Genomic DNA, 27,833 nt, shown 5'->3' on the forward strand with positions numbered 1-27,833 from the left:
CGCCTGACTCCCCAAAACCCGAGTGCAGACACAACTGGGCGAGATGTAAACCCACTGGCACAGTTAAAATCGGACCCAGAGTTTTCCAGTAAAAACCCATTGACCAACCAAAGTGTGGTTATAGATGCAGCAATTTAGCCACAGACACTAAATTGGGGGGGAAAAAAACACACACAAGTGTATATTCCCCATGTGTTACTTGTGACCAGCACCAGCGACCAAGGAAATAATGCAGCCAAAATAAAAAATACACTCAGGTGCTCTACTTTTCATCTTACAAACGCACTCAGGGTTAAAGTTTACCCGGTACCATATATCTATTGTTTATTTCTCACTTATTAGAAACGGAATCAGCCGCCTCTGGCTGGTGAACGGCAAAGCAGGGGAGAAAGAAATGTGTTTAAAAAGATTGAGAAGAAAGATTGCGTTTCGGACACTTTCAAAAGATTCGCAGCCGCACAACCTCATCTTCATTTATTTTTCAAAGATGCAAAGTGTTGGAATTCGGAAACAACAATGGCAGAAATAGGGGTAGGAGCAAAGGACGGCCATTCGGCCCATCGAACCGGTTCCGCCATTCAACGCCGCGGAAAATGCTGCAAATATACGGCAGATCAGTCAGGATCTGGGAGAAAATACACAGTAACTCTCGACGAGGGGCTATAGAGACATTAATCTATTTTTCTCTTTGCTGGAGATACAAGACCCCCTGACCCAGGGGCTGTTGAACTTGCAAACCAGGAGCACAGAGTTACTTGTAAAGACCCCCTAAACAGCAGTCGGTACCGGGAGAGGTCAGTGTGAATCACCCCCGCCCGCCCGATGCAATGGCCCCATCCCCCCTCACGCGGCTGGCTGCATCAGCGGAGCCGATAACTTGCATTTACTTAGCGCCTTATGCAACCACAAAGCGTCCCAACCCATTTCACAGCCAAAGAAGTACTGCTGAAGTGTAGCCACTGTTGTGGTCTAACCCGGTGTCCAATCTGCACACAGCAAGGTCCCACAACCAACATTCACTAAAACCCCTTATCTGGTCACTATCACATGGTGGGAGTTTAGCCAGCTGGCTGCTGTTTCCTAATTCAGTGGCCGCACTTCAAAAAGTGCTTGTGAGAAATTGGTTGTACAGGAAGGGCTTAGGAACGTAAAAAGTGCTATTTAAATATCTTTCCACTATAGGCTGCATTTACTTTCTGTGCCATGTTGGGAGCCCCTGAAATACTGTGCAGTCACTTGAGTGTTGCTTGCCTAGTTTGACATGGACGGGGTCTCCCTATTCAATGACTGAATCCGTCTTTAATGGTTCACTGACCACCGCCCCCTCCCCTTCCCCCTCCCGTGGATCTCTGGCTGCCAGCGGCTGCGTCCGCACAGAAGAATATAATTATGAATATGAATTCATTATGCTTCTCAACCGGAATAATTTACTGCACTACAAGGACATCGAATGGAAAAAGAATTTCCAGTCTTGACATCAGCCTATAATCCAAAGGTCGGTGGGTGTTATAATGTTATTGCTCTTTAAGGTCGTTCCGCCCTTTCTAAATCAAAATGAATAATGCAAATAAAATGACACAAAAAAAAACCCCTGCTGAGGATTCAGTTGCAAATATTAGAGACACAACTGATGCAAAATAGCGAGAACGTTGCATTGTGGAAAAAAATCGCAAAAGCAAATCAAGTTCCTTTTTCCAGATGAACAGACATTGCGAGCGACCTCTGAAATGTGCAAACACATCAACTCATTTGTTTGCAATTCAGTTTAAAACGACAAATGGTTCCTTTCTTTTTGCAAAATGCGCCTTTTGCCAAACAAAAAGAAATATTGTGCTGAAGAACCGCGGGAAACAGGACCTGAGATTAGTTTGCCAGCTGGGCTACCTTAAATTGCAGTTCCTGGCGAGTGGACTTTGTCCTTAATGTCCCAGTTTGGGCGGTGCCGCTACATCTCTGGGTTCTCTCACTCACTGGCTGCTTGGCTCCTGATGCTTGCAGTGTGTGCGGGGGGCAGCCTGAGGATTTGAACCATGTCTGACAGGTACCACAAGGCAGCTAGGGATGGATACCTCGGCCCCCTTAAGGAGGCCACCAGGAGGGATCTCAACAATCCGGATGAGGATGGGATGACCCCGACCCTTTGGGCGGCGTATCACGGGCATCTGGAGGCTCTTCAGCTCATCTGTAGCAGAGGGTGAGTGTCAAAACCTGGTTCTCAGACTGTCATTCATGTTTTTTCTTGTCTGGTGATGCATGGGTTCTGGCATGTCGGCTGTTTCAGAGGGTAACACTCTCGCCTCAAAAGGAGTCAAAAGGTCGTAGGTTCAAGATACCCTCAAAAGGCTTGAGCACATAACCCAGCCTGAGCAGCACTGAGGGAGTGCTGCATTGCCGGAGGTGCCGTCTTTTAGATGAGACTTTAAACCAAGGCCCCATGTGGCCCCTCAGGTCGATGTAAAAGACCCCACAGTACTATTCTGAAGAAGAGCAAGGGAGTTATTCCAGGTGTTCTGTCCAACATTTATCCCTCAGCCAACAGCACAAAACCCTTCTATAACAACACTTCCAACACATCTTCCTTTGTCGTCAGCCAAGGATTCACCCGCCCCACTGTGTTTGACATGGATCCTCAACCATGTCCGACCCATTTCCTGCGCTTCTGCCCTCACCCCTTCCTAGAACCACGATGGGGCCCCCTTGTCCTCACTTTACACCTCACAAGCCTCCTCATTCAAAGGATGTATCTGCCACCAAATCCAGCATGATGCCACTACCAAGCACATCTTTCCCCTCCCCTCCCCTGCCCTGTCAGCATTCCAAAGGGACTACTCCCTCTGCGACATCCTGGTCCACTCTTCTATCACGTTCAACACCTCGTCCCCTTCCTAAGGCACCTTCCCATGCAGACACAGGAGGGATAACAGCTGCCCCTTTACCTCCTCTCTCCTCACTATCCAAGGCCTCAAACACTCCTTCCAGGTGAAGCAGCGATCAACTTGCACTTCCTTCAATTAGGTCTACTGTATTCGCTACTCATAATATGGTCTCCTCTACATTGCACTTCCGTCTGAGCATGGATTTTGCTCTCCCGGGCCCAGCAGCCACTTTCCACGGCCTTGCCAATGCAATCCGAGGTGCATTGCCCTTAGCCGCCTTCCCGGCCGGCTTCGGGACTTTCCCGGGGCTCCAACTGGGGCAAATCCGGTCCCTCAGGTGAGGGGGAGCCGTCCCCGGGCATGCCCAGGCTTCAGGCCACTGCTTTTCAAGCCCAACCAAAAGACGGGAAAAATGCCGAAAATGCACAAAAATGGCCGCCCGGCAGGGCCTCGCGGTCGGTTTGGCGGCAGCCTTGGTCGGTCCCTGCAGACCTGGAGGCTCGAGAAGGCACTTGGTGCTGTTGACTGAATCTTGATTTGCCACCTCCTACTAATCTGCAGATATTGGAAGTCGGACTAGGACCACTTTGCAGAACAGCTGTGCTCAGTCCACAAGCATGACCCTGACCTTCCGGTTGCTCGCCATTTTAATTAATCATCTTGCTCTCATGCTCACATTTCTGTCCTCGGCCTGCTGCAGCATTCCAGTGAAGCCCAACACAAGCTGGAGGAACAGCACCTCATCTTCAGGCACTGATCAGGCACTTTACAGCCTTCTGGACTCAACACTGAGTTCAACAACTTCAGAGACCATGAATGCTGTCCTGAATTTTAATTCCCCCCCCCACCCCCCCACCCCAAGTGCCAGTGTGTATCTAGTTCGGACTGAGCTGACCTTTGTTCTGCTATTTACACCTACTCTGGACTAAACCTTTGTTTCTTTAATACTATCATTACTGCTCCCTTTGCCTTTGGTTCCATGACATCTTTGCCATTTAGTCTCCCCTGCCCTCTAACTCTAACCAATCCCTGACCTCTTTTGCTCCACCTGTCCCTCTGCCCCTTTTTAACAGTATAAAACCCATTACATTCCTCCTTCTCTTCAGTTCTGAATAAGTCATATTGGACTCAAAATGTTAACTCTGTTTCTCTTTCCACAGATGCTGCTAGACCTGCTGAGTTTTTCCAACACTTGTTTTTATTTCAGATCTGCAGCATCTGCAGTATTTTGCTTTTATCACAAAACATTATCTGGTCATTATGTCATTGCTTTTTGTGGCACAAATTTAGCAGCCAAGTTTCCTATATTACAACAGTGACCACACTTCAAAAAATCCTTCATTAGCTGGGAAAGTGTTTGGGACATCTTGAGGTTGTGAAAGGCTCTATATAAATGCAAGCCTTTCACTATTTAATTTTACAAAGAACAGTTTAATCATTGTTATTTTTAAATATTTGCATGTTTTACATTTGCTTTCCAATGTTTCCTTTATTGGTTGGGAACTAATTTTGTAAATGTGTTTTGAAATGACAGACATTGAGAGAACTGCTACAGGTTATTCAAGGTCTAAGTTGACAAGCTTTCCTTAAACCATGTGTCATTTGGGGTAAAGAAGCAGACACAAAAAAACCCCAGATATTTTTGGAAACAAACAGTAGGTCAGTTTGTAGAAAGAAATTATGTATTAATATTTCAAGGGTGTGGCCCTCATCAACATGAATTGATGCCACAACCCAAGTCATGGTTCAGTGTTGTCTGCCTATGTCATTGCTAGTAGTAATTGTAAATAGATAGAAGTTATTTCCCGTCACTGTCAATACACACAAACCTGAGGGTTCAAAGTGTATAACCATTCCAGTCACACCCTGGGAGAAAGAAAAAACGAAATATTGGCATTTATGATAGCACTGTCAACCACAACCTCAGGTGTTCCAAAACGCTTTACAGTCAATGAAGTAATTTATGATGTGTGGTCACTGTTGTAATGTACAGATCGCAGTAGCCAAGTTACAGCCAGCAAGCTCCCACAAAGAGCAACAGGATAATGACCAGACAATCTGTTTCAGTGATATTGGTTGAGGGATAAATATTCACCAGGACACTGGGAAGAACTCCCCTGATCTTCTTTGAATAGTTCAATGGGATCATTTACATCCACCTAAGAAGACAGACAGGGCCTTGATTTAAATCTCATCTGAAGGACTGGCACCACTGACAGTGCAGCACTCCCTCAGTATTGCAATGGCTTATCAGCTTGGATTTAAGTGCTCAGGTCTCGAGTGGGATTTGAACCCACACCTTCTGACTTAGAGACCAGAGTGCCAAAAACTTTAATTAGTGGACACAGTCTGTCTCACAAGTTGTTAAAAGTGTTGAAAGTGTCTAGTAGAATTCATTGTCTTGCTCAGTTTGACACTTGTCTAGGCTAAGGCCTCAGCCTGCACTGAGTGAGCTGGCCTTTGTTGACTTTGATCTGGTTGGGAAATTGGTGAAGCTACTGTTGGCTTCAGCAGCCCTGGAGAGAGGGGAAGTCAGCCTCTTTTCTGCTTCTGATCTTTTTGGAAGCCTGTCAGTGCAGGTCACAAGTTAGATCAGGCTTGGCCATGATCCAGGTTAAAGTGTCAAGAATGTCCACTTGGGTAAAGTATCAGAGGGCCAGAGCCCAATATGTGTCACCAGCTCCAGGAAAAGATGGGTAAGGGGATAAAGTTAGAGAGGCTGCACCAAAAGACTTGCTGCATATTGTAAAACCCTGTACTAAATCAACTCTTTGTGGTTTGCCTTTCAGAGGCGATCCTGACATATGCGACATCTGGGGCAATACCCCCTTGCACCATGCTTCAACCAATGGCCACCTTCACATTGTCACTTTCTTGGTCAACTTTGGTGCAAACATTTGGGCTTTGGATAATGATTTCCATTCTGCCATGGATGCTGCAGCCAATAAGGATCGAATGGAATGTGTCCGCTTCCTGGACACAGCTGCCACCAAGCAAACCATCATGAATCCTAAACAAATCGCCAGGCTAAAGGAGAAGGCGATAAAGGACAGCGAAAAACAGATCAAAGTGTGTGAAAGACGCAAGAAAAAGCACCAAAATCGGATGAACAAGAAATATAGCCAGGAGATGGAAGGCCAAAGGAATGGTGCTGCCCCCGTACAGAGTGGGACTGTATCTAGTGTCAGTGATCTTTTCAAAGCAGGTGGATCACAACGCATAGGTGGCATTTCTTCCATCATGAAAGGATCCCTGCAGAAGAGACTTAAGAAGAAGGATAACAGCAAAAGCATCATGGAGCAGCAACTAGGAAAGGATGTCATCTTTGTCAGTCAAGAAGGGAGCAGTGGGATTCGGGCCAATGTATTGGATGTGTTTAATGAAAGAGATGAGGAGAATGCAGCCTCCCTCGATTTGAAGTGCTCTGAACATGATAATAATTTTGGCCATGAGTCTCTCTTCAATCGACCTGGTTTGGGGAATATGCTTTTCAGAAGGAATTTTGTCTTGGGTTTGAATGTGGAAGAGGAAATGTTCAGCAACAATGAGGTGGAAGATGTTGGTTCCAAATTGCGTAATGAAGTATTGAATCCCAAGGAAAATTTTACCGATCCTGAAACCTTTCATGGATTCAATGAAGAACAGGAAGATGATTTGCCCTGGAATGAGGATGATATAGGTCTAGATGATGACGAGCCTGAGACAACGCCACTTGAAACTTTCTTGGCATCTCAGAACATGACAGAGTTCATCCCGATCCTGGCAAGAGAGCAGATTGACCTGGATTCCCTCATGCTGTGCACTGATGGAGATTTGAAAGGCATCCATCTGCCACTTGGACCACGGAAAAAGATTATTTCTGCAGTGGAAAGAAGAAAATTAATCTTTGAAACACCAAACAAACTAGTGGATACCGTATTGTAAGTATCACAGTGTTAAAAACATATAGTGATGTTTGCTACCCAGTTAGAGATGTGTTGTGTTCTCCATTAATAAGTATTAAGTACCATTTATTCATTACATCCTTCTTCATCTAAGGATATCTGCAGCCAAAGGGCAAAAGCCTTTGTGACTTCAGTAATACTATAAGGTAGTTCAGTTGGTAGCACTCTCACCTCTAAGTCAGAAAGCTGTAGGTTCAAGTCCCACTGCAGGACTAGACCATTTAATTGAGACTCAGTCCAATGCCATACAGAGGAAACTGAGGTGCCGGGTTTCAGATAGGATGTTAAACCAAGACCTCTTCTCTCTTCTCAGGCAAACGTAAAAAATTCCACAGCCACTTTTTGAAAAAGAGTGAGATCCTCACAGCTGACTCTAGCCTACACTGTTTGGTTGACTCTTATTGCCTGCTGAAGTAAGCAAACTGCAGTGTTTCAGAAAGAAGCCAGCTCACCACCACCTTGTCAGGGCAGTTAGAGATGGGCAATCATTGCCAGCCTTGCCAGTGATGCCCACATCCCAAGAACAAATAATAATAAAAAATGTTGCATCAGTTTCTGCCTCTACTCAGGAGTTTCAGGAGAACATTGGCCTCATTCAATCATCTGATGATACTCTGTGTGTCAGGTTGCTGGGTTTCATGTGGCTGTGAGCCAGAGATGCATCTTTCTAAACAAGCATCTCTGGAACCTCAACCTATGGGTTCTGGATTGGAACTCCTTTGGTGAGATGATGAAAGTCATGCAATGTTTTTCATTACACCCCTATTATTTATGCCCAAAATATCCTACCTCTTTGACTATGCTCAGAAACAGAGGCAGTGGAGAGAAACCTGATAGAAATCGCCATAACAGTCCATGAGAAAAATCAAAGCAGTCTGGAGTCAAACCAAACAGAGGGAGAAAATAACGCAAACAAAAATAGGCAAAGGAAGGTAAGACACAAGAGATAAGTGACCCTATGAAAGAGGACAACGTATCTCTTGTGTCTCAGGTAAGGTATTAAGCCATAACCTCAGCCACAAGATATAGAATACATCCAAGCCTGCGAGAACCATATCAGAACCAATTTACAACAGCTTATAACTCACTCGGGTGAGGTAAGAGTGACTGCCCTTGATATTAAGGCAGCATCTGACCAAACGTAGCATCAAGGAGCCCTAGTAAATTGAGGTTATTGGGAACCAAGGAGAAAACTCTCCACTGGTTAGAGTCATACCTAGCACAAAGGAAGATGGTTGTGGTTGTTGGAGGCCAATCATCTCGGCTCCAGAACATCACTGCAGGAATTCTTCGGGGTAGTGTCCTAGGCCCAACCATCTTCAGCTGCTTCATCAGTGACCTTCCCTCCATCATAAACTCAGTGGGGATGTTTACTGATCATTTCACAGTGCTCAGTACCATTTGCAACTCCTCAGATACGGGAGCAGTCCATGTCCAAATGCACCAAGACCTGGAACATTCAGGCTTGGGCTAATAAGTGGCAAATCACTACTCACAGTTGCCAGGCAATGACCATTTCCAACAACAGAGAATCTAACCATCTCCCCTTGACATTCAATGACATAAACATCGTTGAATCCTCCACCATCAACATCCTGGGGATTACAATTGACCAGAAGCTGAACTGGTCAGCCTTATAAATACTGTGGTGACAAGAGCAGGGCAGAGACTGGGAATTCTCCAGAGAAACCAACTTCCTGACTCCCCAGAGCCTGTCCACCATCTACAAGGCACAAGTCAGGAGTGTGATAGAATAACCTGCACTTGCCTGGATAACTGCAACTCCAACAACACTGAAGAAGCTCCACACCATCCAGGACAGCCCACTTGATTGGTACCTCACCTTAATCATTCACACCCTCCACTACTGGTGCACAATGTTACCATTTACAAGATGCAATGCAGCAACTCGCCAAGCCTCCTTCAATAGCCTCTTCCAAACCTGCAACCTCTACCACCCAGAAGAACAAGAACAGCAGGTGGATGGGAAAACCACCACCAGCAAGTTCCCCTACAAGTCACACACCATGCTGAACTTGGAAGTAAAACGCCGTTCCTTCACTGTTGCTGGGTCAAAATCCTGGAACTCCCGCCATTAGTCCTGTGGGTGTACCTACACCAGATCGACTGCAGCAATTCAAGAAGGCAGTTCATCACCAGCTTCTCAAGGGAATTTAGAGATGGGCAACAATTTCCAAACATCCTATAATTGAGTAAATGAGCAATAGGTTAGACTTTATCATAGTGATTGCTACAGTTTAATGGGCAATGTAACCAGTACTTGAAACAATTGTTCTTCACAAAGTAACAAGCTTTAGAACACAATAGTTGTATGTGATACTGTAACACATATTTCATTTATACATTTCTACTAGCTCTGATTTATAAAGCCCAACTAATACAGTGGAAGAAAGTTGCCTGCTGGGAATGTGCACCACCCGGTATGGTACTGAGCCAGAAAAACACTAAGATGCTCCATGGTCAGTTAGTCACTCCCACCTGGAACCTGGACAGGTGTTGGCCTCAGTGGTTCTTATGTTACAACGGTGACAACACTACAAAAATATTTAATTGGCTGGAAAGCACGTTTGGGCCTCTTGACGTCATGAGACATGCTATGTAAATACAAATCCTCCTTTTTCCCTAACAGGAAAAATCTAAAAGATGCAGTACTTTACTGTGAAACTAAATCCCTTCAATTACCTACATTTTCAGTATATAGTGTGCTTTGGCCTTCACTATTAACATGTAACATTCTTTTAACATGAAATAGGTAAACAAGTTTGCACACCATTGAGAAGAGTTGCAGCCGAAGCAATCTCCAGCATTTAATCCGGGACCACCATCATTCCCTGGAAATGACAGAATCAGCCAGTATGATATGGAGCAGAAAATACAGCAAAGCCTCCATTATCTATTGTACTGGGGGAGGATAAATAGAAATTAGAGGATTGTTAAAAGTATCCAAATTTTTGTCTTGCATGTTTAGATTTAGCAAATGGGAATGGAGATGTGTTCAATACACACAATTAGAAAGTTTTGGTGTCTTACACACGGACATGTTATAGGACATTCTGGCAAATAATTTGAACATGGAACATGGAGGTTCCAATGTACAAGAAATTTCTTCAGAATCGATGACTCGAATCCAAAGATGTTCATGTGCTTTATCTGGGGTTAGAAACTGTTCCTCATCCATTCATCAGGGGCTCATCTACAGCTGGGCAGAAGGGTGTTGTTGGGGAAAAACAGGGAAGGCTTTACCCTGCATCTGCCTGTATTATCCCTGACCTGGGAGTTCTTGGTGCCAACACTAACTGGCTGAAATGGGAAAAGTTCTGCCCTCCAGCACTGGCATCCCTCACCTCAACCAGCACAATGGTTCTAAGGAAGGAACTCTGCCTGAATGACAACTTGTATTGCACATGTGGCCCTTTTAAATGTTTCTTCAATTCCTGTGTTGTTTAATCCTTAAAATTTATTATAAATTGCCCTGTAACAGGATGGAATCACATGCCCTCCCCTGTGGCGAGTTTGGTGGGGGAGTTTAATCTAGTGGGAGGGTGTAGGTGGGAACCCTGCCACATTCCCACCTCCACCCTGATTAAGTCCATGGTGGGAAGGCCCACTTAAGGGCCTCATCCCACTGCCGCTGGTATTAACCCAGCAATGGGGGTGGCGGGGAGAGATGGGAGGGTGTGGGGAGGGACTCACCATGCAGGCAGCAAACGCTGGTGTGTTTGTTCTGGAGGGGCGGAGGCTGTCACTCATTCAAAGGCACTCAGTACCTGATTGGGGGTCTTGCTACTGTCCACCAGCACCCCACCCCCCAGGACCCTCACCCCATGATCCCCCTCCCACCATCACTCACGTGGCCTGGGCCTCTCCTCAATCCGAGGCCTCCCCAGTTGCACTGCTGAGTCCAGAAAAGCTGACGGCCTCTGGTTGGCAGCTCTCAGCAGGTGGGACTTCCACCCCTGGGCTCCTTGATCCTGGGGGAAGGCCCACTGCTGACCTGTTTAGTGCCTGAATTGCACAAGGTGCAGCAGGCCTTCTCAAAAAAAGGTGACACGGGGAAATCACCGGCTCTCCAGCTGGCAGCTGAGACCCACCCCCCGGCACCTCCATAAGGTTCTGCCCTTTGGACCTTCAAATTTTATTGGAGCTTCCTTTAAACTGCTCTACACTCACTTGGATGTGTAACATTGTGCAAATATAAAAAGTTTCAAGTCACCCAGGTCCAATGATAAGAAATTGTAAAATGGTAATTTTAAGTGGAGTGCATTGCACAGTCCTCTAATATAAATATGATGGTCACCAATAACTTCAATAGGGAATTCAGGATAAACTTCTTTTTCCAGAGAATGGTGACAATATGGAACTCACTACCACAAGGAATGGTTGAGGTGAATAGTATAGATACATTTAAGGGAAAGCTAGATTAACAGATGAGGGAGAAAGGAATACAAGATTATGCTGACAGGGCGGGATGAAGAGTGATGGGAGGAGGCTCGTGTGGAGCATATACACCAGTATGGACCAGTTGGGTGGAATGGCCTGTCCCAAATGGCTGTAGACTCGATGTAATTCTAACTTCTGTCGCTGCAGCCATTGGTTTTTTTGATGTGACGAATCACATTCAGTTCTTCTCTCCTGAAGATGCAGAGCCTGACTTGGCCTCTAACCATAACATGTTGAACCCTAACCTCCCTCTGATCTGTGCGAGAGATGCCTTTATGGCCTCAGCCCCACCAAGGGATATCTGGAATGGAGAGGTGATGTTTGCGTGGGATACAGGATGTATAAACCTGAGCTGGTTCTCGCACAGTTGATGATGCTGCCAGTCTATCTTCATGCCTCTCCCATTCCTCTGCCATTAATAAAAGGTTTTCTGCACAGCATAGAATTTGTGAATGGAGTTGATGAATTTGTGCCCAAAAGAGGAAAACTCCATATTGCAAATTGACACAGTCTAAATGGACAAATCAAGCAGTCTCATTAAGGGACAGTAATAAATCAAAAGCAAAAATAGAAACCTGGATATTCCATTGTTGGGATGTTCCATATCCCAGGAGCAAGAAACCTCCCTCTGGGCTTCTGGCAGTCTTCTGCTGATGTTACACAGTGAAATTATGCTTCACAAGGGAATCCAGCTTCCAATTATGGAACATGATCCTAAATTAATTCCAATACCTACATCAGGAGTCCTCTCCACATTTTCCCAATTTCCACCATAACTACACCCCATCTACAGAACCTGCTCTGTGTGCTCCTCACTGCACATGACTGGCATCCCACCTCATCAAAGCCTTTTCCAAATGCTGTCACTGGACCATATTCAGTCTCATGCTAAGACTGTGTTAAAATAAATCTTCACTCCAGACAAGAAAGGACAGTGAAGGTACAAAACAGAGGAACTTAAGGCTTTTTATTTCTATTCAATGTAAAATCAACTGGTAATCTCATTAATAACTTGCTCTACAGATATTGTAAGGACAAGGTGTCAATTTGGCTCATTTTAGCAGCTTTTCTTTGAAATGTTTTGACACAAGGTATATATATAAACACAGTTACAATTAGAGATGAATTTGAAAGCAGACATTTACAGGGCTGTGGGGAAAGAGGAGGGGTGTGGGACTATTGGGATAGCTCTTTCAAACTCAATAGCCATCGCTGTTTCATTCTGTGTGGTTCTATAAGGTCATGAAACCAAACATGTAAAAACATTGGTAACAGTTGGGTTGAAGTTTAACAACTGATACTGTGTTTGTGTAAGTTAAGAGGGTTTGTTCCTAACTTGTTGCTATCAGGTTTGCTTTTTCACGAGCTGAATTAAATACATCATTAATTTCTTTCAGTTGTCCCATTATTCTGATTCAACATCATCTCATTCAGTGAAACAATCTTCAGTAGAAGGGAAACTGTATTTTTTTTTATGTTATGATTTCTGTTTATTTTTAACTTCCCAACGATCGTAAACCAGCTTTGCAGTCACTGTGTCTTCAATGGCCATACCTGGAAGAAATGAACAACACACACAAAAAAAGGACTTCAGCACACATACCTTCATTTAACAAAGCTCCTTGGTGAGACCACAGCTGGAGTACTGTGTGCAGTTTTGGTCTCCCTATCTAAGAAAGGATATACTTGCCATAGAGGGAGTGCAGCGAAGGTTCACTAGGCTGATACTGAGGATGGCAGGACTGTGGTATGAGGAGAGATTGGTTTGACTGGGCCTGTATCACTAGAGTTTAGAAGAATGAGAGGGGATCTGATTGAAATGTATAAAATTCTAACATGGCTAGACAGACTAGATGCAGGGAGGATGTTTCCCCTGGTTGGGGAGTCTAGAACCAGGGGCCACAGTCTCAGGATATGAGACAGGCCATTTAGAACTGAGATGAGGAAAAATTTCTTCACTCAGAGGGTGGTCAACCTGTGGAATTCTCTGCCACAGAAGGCTGTGGAGGCCAGGTCACTGAGTATATTCAAGAAAGAATTTGATAAATTCTTGGATGTTAGGGGGATCAAGGGGTATGGAGAGAAAATGGGAATATGGCATTGAGATAGAGGATCAGCCACGATCATATTGAATGGTGGAGCAGGCTCGAAGGGCTGAATGGCCTACTCCTGCTCCTAGTTTCTAAAGTGACTGGCTTGGTGCAGATTTTGCGCACTGGCCACACCCATTCTTGTGCTCACTAAGGTAATGCCAAAAGTACATACGCAAAGGCGGATGGATCTTTCTAAAGTTTAAAAGCTTGCTTTGCGGAAGTTCTGCCCTTTCCCATTGTGGAGTTGGGCAGAGAGGAGGATTAGCCACTAACTGACAAAAAGCAGCAAGGTCCTGGGTTCAATTCCCACTCCCCCAGTCCGTGCTGATTCCACTAGTCTCAGTGCTCATAGGATGTAAAATTAGCCAAATTTCACCCTTAATTGCCAGTGAACCCGGCTGGAAATACATGAGAGGCCAGGGGAGGACAGATCAGACGCGGTGATGCTGCAGCAGTTCAATGACCTGCTGATGCTCATACACACACGAAAAAAATCATAAATTGGAGGGCAAATGGTGCTGTGATATGGTACCTCAAAAAGCAGTCAAAGTGGAAATAAAACAGGAGCTGTACTGTACTCACTAGGTCAATGCAAGACCAGAGTTATACTGCACTCTGGGTCAATGCGATGCATGAAGCAAAGTTTTCAGTTTAACTGACCGATAAAACACATTGTTCAAGTGGACTCTGTACTATTGTGATGCAATTCTGTGAATTATTTATCCTTTAATGAAAAACTGCAAGAATTAAACAAATTCTACAACTGAATAAAAATATGTCCAAAGGTTACATTTTTTTGATTAAATTAGAAACTGTATTGAAAATTGCAACACAGCACACAGCCGAAGTGAATGACGAGCTTTGTCCTGTCATCAGCTCGCTTAATAATGGCTTGTTTGTTCTCACCCAATGATTTGAAAACTGTGGTCCTCTCACACAGAGCAGGTTTGGTTCCTTTCACCACTTCTCCCAGTTCTGCAAAGATCTCAGCCTGTGAGATCAATTGAAAAGAAGCTTTGATAAACAGCTGCATTCCTTGTTCCATGAACATCAATCAACAAATGCTTTACAATTAGAGATTGTTTATGACTTTAATTGAAGGAGAAGTTAAATCCAACAAGTGGCAAATGAAGGGCAGTTCAATGCTTGCACACAATCAGGATTTCATTTTAGCAAGTATCAATTTAATAGTATATACACAATCTTCCTAGAATTTCCCTTTTAAATCTTACTGCACTCATTTTCCTGCCTTGACAACTTTATCTGCTTATCCCCTTCTGGTTTCTTGCTCAAGTGGTCATTCTTCACCTGTGAACCTCAACCATTGTGCCTATTTGACTTTGGTGTGCATCATCATCTATTCTCACTGGCTGGCAGTACACATGCACTTTCCAGCAATGGAGGAAGGGAAGAGGGAGCAAGATGTCACCAATTAGTGATCAAGAGCAGGAATCCTGACTGCTTTCCCTTCCTCCAATCCAGAGGCACCACGAACAAGGTAAGACAACCATCTCGACCTGAGAGAACTTCCTGGTCTTTGTGATTCAGAAACTCGCCAAAGCATCAGGAAAATCCTGTAATCATTTCTGCGGAATGTGGTGGGTGATTAAATTCACAGGATGTATCTGGAGCAGTATCAGAAAGTATATTTATCTTAGAACAATGGCACGGCAACACAGTGGAGCAAGGAAGAAGTTGGATTCTGAGTGACCTCAGCTGGAGGTCCCCAATCAGAGAGTTGGAAGAAAATGATGGAAACAATGAATTGACTGTCGTGTCATGCAACCTTCAGTGCAGCAAGAGAATTAAGAATTAGTGAAGAGCTAGACAATAACATCAAACACCAATGAAATTACAGAACCAAAGCGGAATGCATCACCTCTGAGAGGATGACGTCACCTGACTCCCTCATAGCTCCCGCTCTGCTATCCACATACAGGACAGCATCCTTCATTAGCCCATCATCCAGCTCCCGCCAGTTTGGTCGACAAGCTCCAACAGCTGAAAGATTAAATAACGTGTCACAAACACACGTTAGAGAATTGAACTGGGAAATTCTAACACTTCACAAACAGCTGTTTTGTGAGCTTTTCCCTTCTCCTGTAGGCTATCAGAAGGTTGTGTGTTCAATTCCCACTCCAGAGACTTGAGCGCATCGTCCAGGCTGAAACTCTCAGTGCATCACTGAGGGAGTGCAGTGCTGAGTGACCACTGTATTGTTGGAGAGGCAGTACTGAGGGAACACTGCACTGTTGGAGGGGCAGGACCGAGGGTGTGCTGTACTGTTGGAGGTGCCATTAAATTGAACCTCTGGCTCAGATAGATGTTAGAGATCCCAGAACCAGTTTCAGGAAGAGCAGTGAGCTGTCCCCAGAAAACATTCTTCCTCTGGCCAACACCAGATTAACTTGCCACTCATTTAATTTACTGTCTTGTGGGATCTTGCTGTGCATAAGTTTTGCTTCTGTGTTTATCTGCATAAGAACAGCAAATACACTTTCATTGATGCTTAACTGGATGCAAAGCAGGTTGGAATATCCTCAGGATATGAGAGAAGGATGAGAAAAAGTGGGGAAAGAACCAAAATCAACAAAAGGAGGAGCTGGATACATAAGACCATAAGACATAGGAGCAGAAATTAGGCCATTTGGCCCATCGAGTCTGCTCTGCCATTCAATCATGGCTGATAGGTTTCTCAACCCCATTCTCCCGCCTTCTCCCCGTAACCTTTGATCCCCTTACCAATCAAGAACCTATCCATCTCGGTCTTAAATACACTCAATGACCTGGCCTCCACAGCCTTCTGTGGCAATGAATTCCATAGATTCACCACTCTCTGGCTAAAGAAGTTTCTCCTCATCTCTGTCCTAAAAGGTCTTCCCTTTACTCTGAGGTTGCGCCCTCGGGTCCTAGTCTCTCCTACTAATGGAAACATCTTCCCCACATCCACTCTATCCAGGCCTCTCAGTATTCTGTAAGTTTCAATCAGATCCCCCCTCATCCTTCTAAACTCCATCAAGTATAGACCCAGAATCCTCAAACGTTCCTCATATGTTAAGCCTTTCATTCCTGGGATCATACTCATGAACCTCCTCTGTACCTTCTCCAGGGCCAGCACATCCTTCCTGAGATACGGGGCCCAAAATTGCTCACAATATTCTAAATGTGGTCTGAACAGAGCCTTATAAAGCCTCAGCAACACATCCCTGCTTTTATATTCTAGTCCTCTCGAAATAAATGCCAATATTGCATTTGCCTAAACAAAAACAGAAACAGAAATACCTGAAAAAACTTAGCAGGTCTGGCAGCATTGGCGGAGGAGAGCACAGTTGACGTTTTGAGTCCTCATGACCCTTCAACTTCCTAACTACCGACTCAACCTGCAAGTTAATCTTAAGAGAATCCTGGACTAGGACTCCCAAGTCCCTTTGCACTCCAGACTTCTGAATTCTCTCCCCATTTAGAAAATAGTCTATGTCTCTATTCTTCCTACCAAAGTGCATGACCTCACACTTCCCCACGTTGTATTCCATCTGCCACTTCTTTGCCCATTCTCCTAACCTGTCCAAATCCTTCTGCAGCCTCCCCGCCTCCTCAATACTACCTGTCCCTCCACCTAGCTTTGTATCATCTGCAAACTTAGCCAGGATGCCCTCAGTTCCTTCATCTAGATCATTAATGTATAAAGTGAAAAGTTGTGGTCCCAACACTGACCCCTGCAGAACTCCACTAGTCACCGGCTGCCATCCTGAGAAGGACCCCCTTATCCCCACTCTCTGCCTCCTGCCAGACAGCCAATCTTCTATCCATGCTAGTACCTTGCCTCTAACTCCATGGGCTCTTATCTTACTGAGCAGCCTCCTGTGCGGCACCTTGTCAAAGGCCTTCTGGAAGTCCAAGTAGATAACATCCATTAGCTCTCCTTTGTCTAACCTACTTGTTACCTCCTCAAAGAATTCTAACAGATTTGTCAGGCATGACCTCCCCTTGATGAAACCATGCTGACTTTGCCCGATTTTACCATGCACTTCCAAGTATTCTGAAATCTCATCCTTAATAATGGACTCTAAAATCTTACCACGACCGAGGTCAGGCTAATCGGCCTGTAATTTCCCGTCTTTTGCCTCACTCCCTTCTTAAACAGGGGGGGTTACATTAGCGATTTTCCAGTCCTCTGGGACCCTCCCTGACTCCAGTGATTCCTGAAAGATCGCCACTAACGGCTCCACTATCTCTTCAGCTATCTCCTTCAGAACTCTGGGGTGTAATCCATCTGGTCCAGGTGATTTATCCACCTTCAGACCTTTCAGTTTTCCTAGCACCTTCTCCTTGGTAATGGCCACCATACTCACCTCTGCCCCCCCCGACTCTCTTGAACTTTGGGGATGTCACTCGTGTCTTCCACTGTGAAGACTGGCGCAAAGTACCTATTCAGTTCCTCCGCCATTTCTTTGTTCCCCACTACTACTTCTCCAGCGTCATTTTCCAGCGGCCCAATGTCCACTTTTGCCTCTCTCTTACCCTTTATATATCTAAAAAAACTCTTGCAATCTTCTTTTATATTACTGGCTAGTTTACCCTCATATTTAATCTTCTCCCTTCTTATTTCTTTTTCAGTTGTCCTCTGTTGGTCTTTGTAGGCTTCCCAATCCCCTGGTTTTCCACTGCTCTTCGCCGCATTGTATGCTTTCTCTTTAGCTTTTATGCTGTCCCTGACTTCCCTTGTCAGTCATGGTTGCCTCGTCCTCCCTTTAGTATGCTTCTTCTTCCTAGGGATGAATTTTTGCTGTGTCTCCCAAATTATTCCCAGAAACTCCTGCCATTACTGTTCCACTGTCTTTCCTGCTAGGCTCATCTCCCAGTCGATTCTGGCCAGCTCCTCCCTCATGCCTCTGTAGTTGCCTTTATTCAACTGTAATACCGTTACATCTGATTCCAGCTTTTTCCTCTCAAATTGCAGGGTAAATTCTATCATATTATGGTCACTTCCTCCTAAGGGTTCCTTCACCTTAAGCTCCCTTATCAAATCTGCCTCATTACACATCACTAAATCTAGAATCTTGGGGGTTGAATCTGGACCACTCAACATGATTCCGACATCCCAAATCCTGGGATTGAGCCAATCATGCTTTCCTGATGTGGTTTTATGCTTTTGAAAGCCATAAGCCCTTTCATTCCCCAGTTACTGTAATGTTTCCTTAAGTTATGCTTTTTAAACATCCTCCAAATGTTTTGTTTAAATTCTCAACACACTGACTCCAAAAGAAACACTAAAGTAAATATTTTCCTGCAACCCCTCAAGTCCCGTTAGGTTGTTACATACCATTAACATGGGCTCCAGGCTTTACCCATTCTCCAAATAGGATGGGCTCTGTTGCCATGGTGACTGTTATCACCACATCAGCATCGAGAACAGCTTCTTTTGCCGATGCACAAACCTGCACTGGTCCCTTAACTGTTTCAGCAAACTTCTGAGCCCTCTCTCGAGTTCGGCTCCACACTTTCACCTGTGATGACCAATGAAGCAGAAGTTACTTTAGTTGAAAATGTAACAGATAAATAAACAGTGCAAATATTTCCAGCAGAGCAAAGAAGCCAAGAAGAGATTTAACCAAGCTCGTTAAAATTACGATGGGAAAGATTATTTCCTCTAATGGTTCCACAAACAGCAATGTGATTGTGACCACACAATCTGTTCCTGTGATTTTGATAGAGGGATAAATATCAGCCCAGGAAAGGGGAGATAACATCCCTGATCTTCAAAACAGTGTCATGGGATCTCTTATATCCACGTGAGGGAACAGATGGGGCCTCAGTTTAACGTTTCATCCAAAAGTTGGCACCTCCAGTGGTCAGCATTCCCTCAGCATTGCACTGGAGTGTCAGCTTTGATTTTTCTGCTCAAGTCTCAAGTTCAGCTTGAACCCATGACCTTCTGATTCAGATATGACAGGATTGCCCACTGAGTCACACAGAGGGCTGTTGAGTCACAAAATCCTTTGCCACAGGTTGTGGTTCAGGCAGAGACCATGGTAACTTTTAAGGGCAAATTGGATGAAAATTTGAAGTAGAGGGAGATACAGGATTATGAGGAGACAGTAGGACTGGGGGAATTAGCTTTGGATCACTCCAGTAAAGAGTCAGTACAGACACAATGGACCAAACGGCCTCCGTGGATAATTAGTTTATTTTTATATTTGCTTGTGAAACACTGAATACTGGCATTGTGTAACTCAAAAACCTTAAAAAATTCTTCAGCAAAAAATTAATATTAAAAGAGGGCCCCCCCTCCCCACTTTACCAACAGAACAAACACACATTCGCATAGACACACACACACACACACACACACAAACAGCTTCGGGGGGTAGGGTGAGACTTGCATCTTCACTTATCAACTTGTGCAGGAGGACAGGGTTTAGTTTAAAGAGCCCTGATTTCTTCTCTCACCACCCGTTCGTAAACAGAAAGGTGTTTTGATTTTGATTTCCCTCTTTATCAGTGGTGGCATATTTCCCAACCCCTCAGTTTTGGTGTGATCCAATTCCTATTAATAGCCCCACAGCAAACATGAGATAGGGTGAACTTAGAGGGGTAGTTTATTTGCACACACTCAATACGTGGGAGGGAGTGTCCCTACATAGCCCCCTATGCATTCATACAGTAAACGAAAGAGAGAGAGAGAGAAAGAAAGATTTTCAGGGCAAAGACCACAGAGTAAATAATTATTGCTTCACGTGAGCTCAGAGTCCAGAATCAAAGTCCAAAGATGTATTCCTTCACAGAGGTCAGCAAGCTGAAAACTGATTCTGGATAATTCACTTTTCCAGTAGAGATGACTTCCACGGTGAGATAAGCACACAGAGGTGAATTAGTCTTGTAGGCGATGGTATGGAAGTTCAGAAGTTCTTGTAGAAACAATGTAAATGGGGGCCAGTCATTCAGACCTGGACAGAGCCCCTTTTCTGAGTTGCTGCTTGAAAGGTGGAAGATGACAGACTGATTTGCAGTACAGCAAGACAGTATAACTGGTTCTCCTAGCTGGGGGTTGGTGGAGGGGTCATATCACATGACTCCCACCTCTCGATTTCGGCCTTGACAAAGGGTGTATATTCCTTTGTCTGGGTCCTGAGATTGTTAATGTTCCAACCATTAAGAATTTGAAAAGAGGTTGCAGGGCCCTTTGTCCTAGCAGACTAGTAGACTCCAGTGGACAGGCCTAACTTATGAGATGTAGATGACCTTTATATAATTCCCTTTGAATTTGGTCTCTGCAGTCCACAGGGTCATTGGTGTCTCTTCAGAGATAATGAGGTAACAGCTTCTCTGATACTGCCAGAAAGTTCCTTTTGTTCAGGGCTACAGGCAGACATAGCTTCAGCTTTTTAAAAGTCTTTGTCCAGTTTTTAAAATTTTAGAAATTAGCCAGAAGGACATCTAAACATTTAATTAAAATATTGAGTGTGAGGTATTAGCCCCCCTGACACATACAATCCTGAATATTGGCAGCTCCCCTTCTCAATTAAGACCCTCCAAATAACAGAGGCATCAAAGCTTGGCAATGCAGATGTCAAGAGGCAAACTACAGAGAGTGGGCAATCCCATGGGGAACCCCCTGGCTCCTCTCAGACCCTCCCAGGAACCATGTAAATTGTGACGCAGGTGCATGATGGACAGCAGACTGTCCTTCTCCTTCCCCTTTGTGGCTCTGGTATTTGAGAAGAGAGGGAATAATAGAGAGGGTTCTGCACTAATGTCTTATTAACACGTGACTCTAATTAGCTTGTGAAAAATTGAAAAACTGAGATCGATAGATTTTTTCAGCTAATGAAGGATATAAAAGAATATGAAGCCAAGGCAGGTGGATGAAGTTAGGGTAAGGATCAGCCATGGCCTCACTGAATGGCGGCAGACCAGGCTCAAGGGGCTGAATGGCCTCCTCCTGTTTCTATGTTAAGGTTATTTCTTTTTCCACACACACGTATGCACACACAAGCACAGACACAAATATGTACATGAAAGATGGAGAAAAGAAAAGAGAGAAGAATTGTTTAAGTACCTGCTTGAATGGAAACATTTGGGTGAAGATTTCATAGTGACTCACAGCCACAGGCCCGGCTCCCAAAATACATAACACATCCAGGTTCTTCCGCTGCAGGTACTGAAACAAAATGGACAAAACTGAGATTTAGACAAAGAATCTGACTTGAACAAAACAGCTTTGGTTTTCTTCTCTCTCTGAGGTAGCAGGGTGTATGATATGTGACAGCCTGTGGGACTGGCATTACAAGCCTGAGTGGCCCATCCCCCAGGCCTGCAATTGTTCCTACGGCTGTCACTACATTGAGAAAGGAATTGATTTACTGCATCATGTGCCTGAACTACTCTGCAAACATACTTTGAAGTGAAGTGACTGTTAACCAGGGAAACATGACAGCCATTATGCACACAGCAAGATCCCACAAACCGTGATGAGATGAAATACTGGTTAAAAGCAAAAAAACTGCGGATGCTGGAAATCCAAAACAAAAACAAAAATAGCTGGAAAAACTCAGCAGGTCTGGCAGCATCTGCAGAGAGGAACACAGTTCCTTCAACAGAACAAATACTGGTTAACCTGTTTACGGTGGTGTTAGTTGCGAGATGAATGTTGATTGAGGGCACCAGGAAAATCTCCCTTCCTCATCTTTGTGATTTTTGTGGGATCTGAATAGGCAGACCTATTTTAAGACCTCACCTGAAGCTGATATCCTGCCTGAATTCTGTCAGGGTCTCCAGGTTAGAGACCTGGCCCCTACTTCACTCTGCTGTATATACATTTCTGGGAGAATTTGTTGTTATAATTCTTAAACTTGAATGAATAACTTGTGGGCTTCCCTCAATGGGGAACTGTCCCTCCTCGTTGACACAGATGAGGAAGCTCCACAGGGATAGGGAGGGGCAAAACCATGGAGGGATCTGGAAACATGGATGAGAATTCTGAAAATGGGCGAATTTAACGCTCCCACCAGCAGTGAGTTTGGAGGTGGGTGGAGCAGTTAATTGGGTGGGAGGTGCAGCATGCAACACCCTCCCCCCCACCGACTTCCTGCCTGGACACTAATTGAGGCATTCATGCGGACAATTAATGCCCACTTAAGGGCCTCATCCCACCTCCAGCAACGGGTGGGGGTTGCCATGCAGGGAGCCTGAGAAGCAAACTTTGTTGGGTTTGCTTGCAGGCTTCTGGGGAGGGTACCTCATTCAAAGACAACACTGCCTGATGAAGAGACTGCCCACGCCACCCCACCCTGAAACCCCCACCCAGGCATCGGAAAGTCCGGGAGTGACCCACTGAGAGCCACCCCCTACCCCCCACACCCCACTCCTAGCCAGCCACCCCCTGCCTAAAACCCCATCTCACCCTTACTCACCTGTGACCTGGGTCCCTCATCAATCCTAAGCCTGTAGTGGGTGCATTACCAGCATAATATGCAACATGAGCTACCAGCCTCTGATTGGCTGGCAGCTCTTGGAGGCAGGATTTCTATCCCTATGGTCCTAAATCCTGGGGAAGGCCTGACTGGTCAGGTAAGTACCTGATGGGCACTTAATTCATGTGGGCCTTCCCAGTGGAGGAAACACGGGGCTCCTGCCGGTTTTCCAACCAGCGGGCAAGACCCCCGTTGCCAACATCAAATTCTGCCTGTGTGGGTGAGGTTAGAAATGGGTTTGAATAACATGCCCTTGTAGTCAAACAGCCTGCCAGCATCCACTACGCTCATGTATGAATGACCACTCAGGTGGACTAGAATACAAACAGATGGAAGTTATACTTCAGCAACACAAAGCCCTGGTTAGACCACACCTGGATACTGTGAGCAGCTTTGGGCACCAGACCAAGGAAGGACACACTGCCTAGGAGGGAGTGCAATATAGACTTACCAAATTGATAGCTAGAGTCCAAGGGTTAAATTATGAGGAGAGATTAAACAAGGTAGGGTTGCAATCCCTGGAAATTAGAAGGTTGAGGGATGATTTGGTTCCCATTTTCTAGTTATTAAGGGAAGTAATTTGGGTAGATAGAGAGAAACTATTTCTGCTTGTTATGGATTCTGGGGCTAGGGAACATTGTCTAAAAATTAGAAACAGACCTTTCAGGAGTGAAATTAGGAAGCACCTGGAATATTGTGTCTCCTTATCTGAGGAAGGATGTACTTGCTATAGAGAGAGTGCAGCGAAGGTTTACCCGACTGATTCCTGGGATGGCGGGACTGACATATGAGGAGAGATTGAGTCGATTAGGATTATATTCGCTGGAGTTCAGAAGAATGAGGGGGGATCTCATAGAAACCTATAAAATTCTAACAGGACTAGACAGGGTAGATGCAGGAAGGATGTTCCCAATGGTGGGGGAGTCCAGAACCAGGGGTCACAGTCTGAGGATATGGGGTAGACCATTTAGGACTGAGATGAGGAGAAATTTCTTCACCCAGAGGGTGGTGAGCCTGTGGAATTCATTACCACAGAAAGTAATTGAGACCAAAACATTGTATGATTTCAAGAAGGAGTTTGATATAGCTCTTGGGGCGAAAGGGATCAAAGGGTATGGGGAGAAAGCGGGAGCAGGCTATTGAGTTGGATGATCAGCCATGATCATAATGATGAAGGATGGCAGAAGTTTGGAATTCTTTTCCGCAACTGATGCTAGACCAATGATTAATTTTAAATCTGAGATTGATAGATTTTTGTTAACCAAAGGTATTCAGGGATATCAGGCAAAGGCAGGTATATGGAATTAGGTCACGGATCTGTCATGATCTCATTGAATGTCAGAATAAGCTTGAGGGGCTAAATGGCCTCCTCCTGTTCCTGTGTGAGCTATTAGAAGATAGTGAATGGCCTGCTGCCCATGGATTCAGAGCCCAGCACAAAGTATCCTCAGGAAATGAGAACAGAAAGTAAGCCCTTCTCACTGGAAGATAAACCCCTTCCCATCACCTCATGTGGTGATTTTGCCCACACTGACAATTTTTCATTACCTTAGTTGCTATGGCAGAAACGGCAGCAGTCCTCTTTTCAGTGATCACTGCTCCGTCCATCACCTTCAGAAACAACACAGAGAAAAAATGAATCACCCTTCAACAGATAACACACAGCACAACCCCTCGCCCCACCCCCCACCATCGACACTCCAGTTATCAACCCAGTTTTCGTGGAAAAAGACCCTTGCTTCATATTCCCTTAATCCCAATTCCCTCCGTCTGTTACAAATCAATTGCAGCACCCAAGGAAGCAAAACTCAATTTGTTTTAGACTCGTCTTCATGACTGTACCAAACCTACCAAATCAAACCTGGAGTTCTCCACTCTCTAATTCCCAGTATTGAAGAAGGAACCCCTGCATTGGGACAAAAAAATGGAGGTCCCATTGTACCACAGTTTAATGTCAGTGATTGAAAGATATAAATTTTACAGATAAACCAGAGTGCAAGTGTTGTTCACACTCTTCCCTCAATGTGAAGTAGGAGAATTCCCAGGCTGATTAACAGTCTGACAAGCTAACATCAACACTCGCTGGCCATAACCTTCCTTATGCCAGCCAATGGGGGATTAATTCTATGCCGCGTGAGGGTTATAGACATCCACAACCCATAAAATCTTTTTAGGGGCAGGAGGGAGCACACCTACACCCATAGCTGATACACACAGACTGAAGATACAGGAATGGGGCATACACAACAGTTATACAGTGAGTGGACAAACAGGTACAGAGATGGAGCACACACAATGCATACGTACTGCCTTTAAGATGCCATTGCTTGGGTCAAACAGCAGCACTGTAGCATGATGAGATGAGTTGGTAGGACTGGTTGTTTGATAAAATCTGACGATTTTTGTCACCAAGGCATCATCCTCCGCACTGTACGCTGGCATCACTCCTAAAAAACTGAGCAATGTTTAACCATCAGTTCAACAGAAAAGGTGGAAACAAGGTGAATATTTACATAAAGCAGAAAAGATTTGACAAGTTCCCCTATTTACAAAAAGCAAACTGAGACAATATTGTGCGTTAAACACCTGTCCAACTCCAAAATGATCAAAATATGACCAAGGGATTTCCCAGCAGTGTGGGTGAGGGATGAGGGGAGGAAAGAATTGGGGTAAAAAGATGAGATCAAGGGAAAGCGGAAGGGCGTTTTGACTTGTTCCCGGACATGAAAAGTTACAGCAAACACCGCACAACAACACAAAGTATAAAATACATTGATGTGGCACAAGTCAGGAGTGTGATGGAATACTCTCCACTTGCCTGGATAAATGCAGCTCCAACAATACTCAAGAAGCTCAACACCATCCAGGACAAAGCAGCCTGCTATGTCGGCACCCCATCCACCACCTTCAATATTCACTCCCTCCACCACCGACACACAGTGACTGCAGTGTGCGCCATCCACAAGATGCACTGCAGCAACTCACCAAGCCTCCTTTGACAGCACCTTCAAACCCATGATCTCTACCACCTAGAAGGATAAGGGCAGCAGATGCCAGCAAGTTTCCACCTGCAACTTCCCCTCTAAGTCACACACCATCCTGACCTGGAACAGTATCACCGTTCCTTCACTGTTGCTGAGTGAAAATCCTGGAATTCCCACCTTACCTCCACCACATGGACTACAGCAATTCAAGAAGGTGGCTCACCATCGCCTTCTGAAGGGCAATTAGGACTGGGCAACAAATGTTGTGATGCTCTCATCCCATGAAGGAATAAAAAAAATATAGTCTCCAGCACTGGTTGCTGGAGCTGGGCCCTATCTGCTCATTTGGTTGTTCATTGATGTCCCAAGTTTGATGTCCCAGTGTGACCTCCTCGGCCCTGGGATGTGGACTGATTGAGAATGAGCGGATGGAACACATTGAACCCTAAAGCTGGCAGGTGGACGGGAAATATTTCTTTGGTCCTGGTCTGTCTTGGACAGCTGCCAGCAGGAGTTTTTGCAAGAAGTTAGCGTTGTTTTTGACAACAACAAAAAGTGGTGCACTAAGTATAAACATGTCCCCGAGCTCCCCTCTGCAAGCTCAGGATCCCGGGCTGCTTTACTTTGATCGTTCTCAGTGCGATCTCTGGTAGAAAGTTCTCACCCGTTGTACTTGGCCACGGGCACCGTGCTCCGGACCGGCTGCTCCACTCCGCCGCCGCCTTCGCTCGAGAAATTGGCCAGAGCTCTCTCCAGCACCGGGAGCAGTTCCGAATACTGCAGGAGCTGTTCGATCTCCCCGGAGCCGATGTAGATCAGCTGGTCAGCCATACCGAGAGGGCAGCAGGACTCCTGCCCGATGGTCACGAGTTTGGAAAGCTCTTCAATTTTACCTCGGCAGTCCTAGTCTGTTCACTAGTGACTCGGAACCAGAGAGACTCAATCAAGCACAATTTGCTGAACGACCTGATTAAACATTAGCTTTTTATAATAATGCTTCAGTAATATGTCACTGATAATATGCACTGTGTATCCAATAATGTGCACTGCCAGCCAGTGAACCATTGGGACAGCCTTATTTGCATTTTTCTATAAAAACTTCACAAACTATTAATCTGAAGAAGAGTTAAAGATATGTTGCGTTTATGCAAAGAAAATAAGTGTAAATTGTAAGAATTTGGTGATAGATGAGGGAAAAAAATATTCGTTCACGAAATGTGATGTCGCTGGCATAACCAACATTTATTGCCCATTTGTCATTGCCCTTCAGATGGTGGTGGTGGTGAGCCAACTTCTTAAACTGCTGCAGTTCCTGTGGTGTAGGAACGGTCATAGTGCTGTTAGAAAGGGAGTTCCAGGATTTTAACCCAGTGACAGTGAAGGAACGGCAATAATAGTTCCAAGTCAGGCTGGTGGGTGACTTGAGGGAGAACTTGCAGCTGGTGGTACCTGCTGCCCTTGCCCTTCTAGGTGGTAGAGGTTGTGGGTTTGGAAGGTGCTGTTGAATGAGTTGCTGCAGTGCACCTTGTTGATTGTATACATTGCCAATGTTGTCAGGAATGAATGTTTAAGGTGGTGGATGGGGTGCCGATAAAGTGGGCTGCTTTGTCCTGGATGGTATTGAACTTCTTCAGTGATGTTGGAGCTGCACTCATCCAGGCAAGTGGAGAGTATTTCATCACACTCCTGACTTGTGCCTTGTCAGGAATGCAATGCTTTGGGAAGTCAGTGGATGAGTCACTCATGACAAAATTTCTAATCTCCGCCACAGTATTTATATAGCTGATCCAGTTACATTTCTGGTCAATGGTAACCCCCAGCATGTTGATGTTGAGGAATTCAATTATGTTAATGCTGTTGAATGTCAAGGATGGATGCTTGGATTCTTTATTGTTGGAAATGGTTCTTGTGTGATGTGAATGTTACTTGTTACTTATCAGTCAAAGCTTGAATGTTATCCAGGTCTTGCTGCATGAGGCACTTATCTGAAGAATTGTGAATG

The 27,833-nt window shown here is 45.0% G+C and overlaps 2 protein-coding genes across 3 annotated transcripts; one reads left to right on the top strand and one right to left on the bottom strand.

The window, feature by feature from the left end:
- Nucleotides 1-409: 409 nt before the first annotated feature.
- anks4b (ankyrin repeat and sterile alpha motif domain containing 4B) lies at nucleotides 410-12,673 on the top strand. The gene is made up of 3 exons (XM_078558820.1): nucleotides 410-2,194; nucleotides 5,666-6,796; nucleotides 9,594-12,673. The coding sequence occupies exons 1-3, from the start codon at nucleotides 2,031-2,033 to the stop codon at nucleotides 9,595-9,597; spliced, it is 1,299 nt and encodes a 432-aa protein (XP_078414946.1). The 5' UTR covers nucleotides 410-2,030; the 3' UTR covers nucleotides 9,598-12,673.
- On the bottom strand, nucleotides 12,234-26,813 carry crym (crystallin, mu). Of its 2 annotated transcripts, XM_078558822.1 has the most exons (8): nucleotides 26,496-26,803; nucleotides 25,155-25,302; nucleotides 24,396-24,458; nucleotides 21,434-21,535; nucleotides 18,698-18,881; nucleotides 15,254-15,375; nucleotides 14,281-14,365; nucleotides 12,234-12,835 (listed from the first exon to the last, which is right to left on the bottom strand). In XM_078558822.1, the coding sequence occupies exons 1-8, from the start codon at nucleotides 26,660-26,662 to the stop codon at nucleotides 12,759-12,761; spliced, it is 948 nt and encodes a 315-aa protein (XP_078414948.1). In that variant the 5' UTR covers nucleotides 26,663-26,803; the 3' UTR covers nucleotides 12,234-12,758. The 2 variants fall into 2 exon arrangements, with proteins under 2 accessions (XP_078414948.1, XP_078414947.1); XM_078558821.1 differs by lacking the exon at nucleotides 12,234-12,835 and having other exon boundaries at nucleotides 13,941-14,365; nucleotides 26,496-26,813.
- Nucleotides 26,814-27,833: the final 1,020 nt, after the last annotated feature.

This window comes from Cetorhinus maximus, chromosome 15 (assembly GCF_964194155.1).
Source record: "Cetorhinus maximus chromosome 15, sCetMax3.hap1.1, whole genome shotgun sequence".
Classification (NCBI taxonomy): domain Eukaryota; kingdom Metazoa; phylum Chordata; class Chondrichthyes; order Lamniformes; family Cetorhinidae; genus Cetorhinus; species Cetorhinus maximus.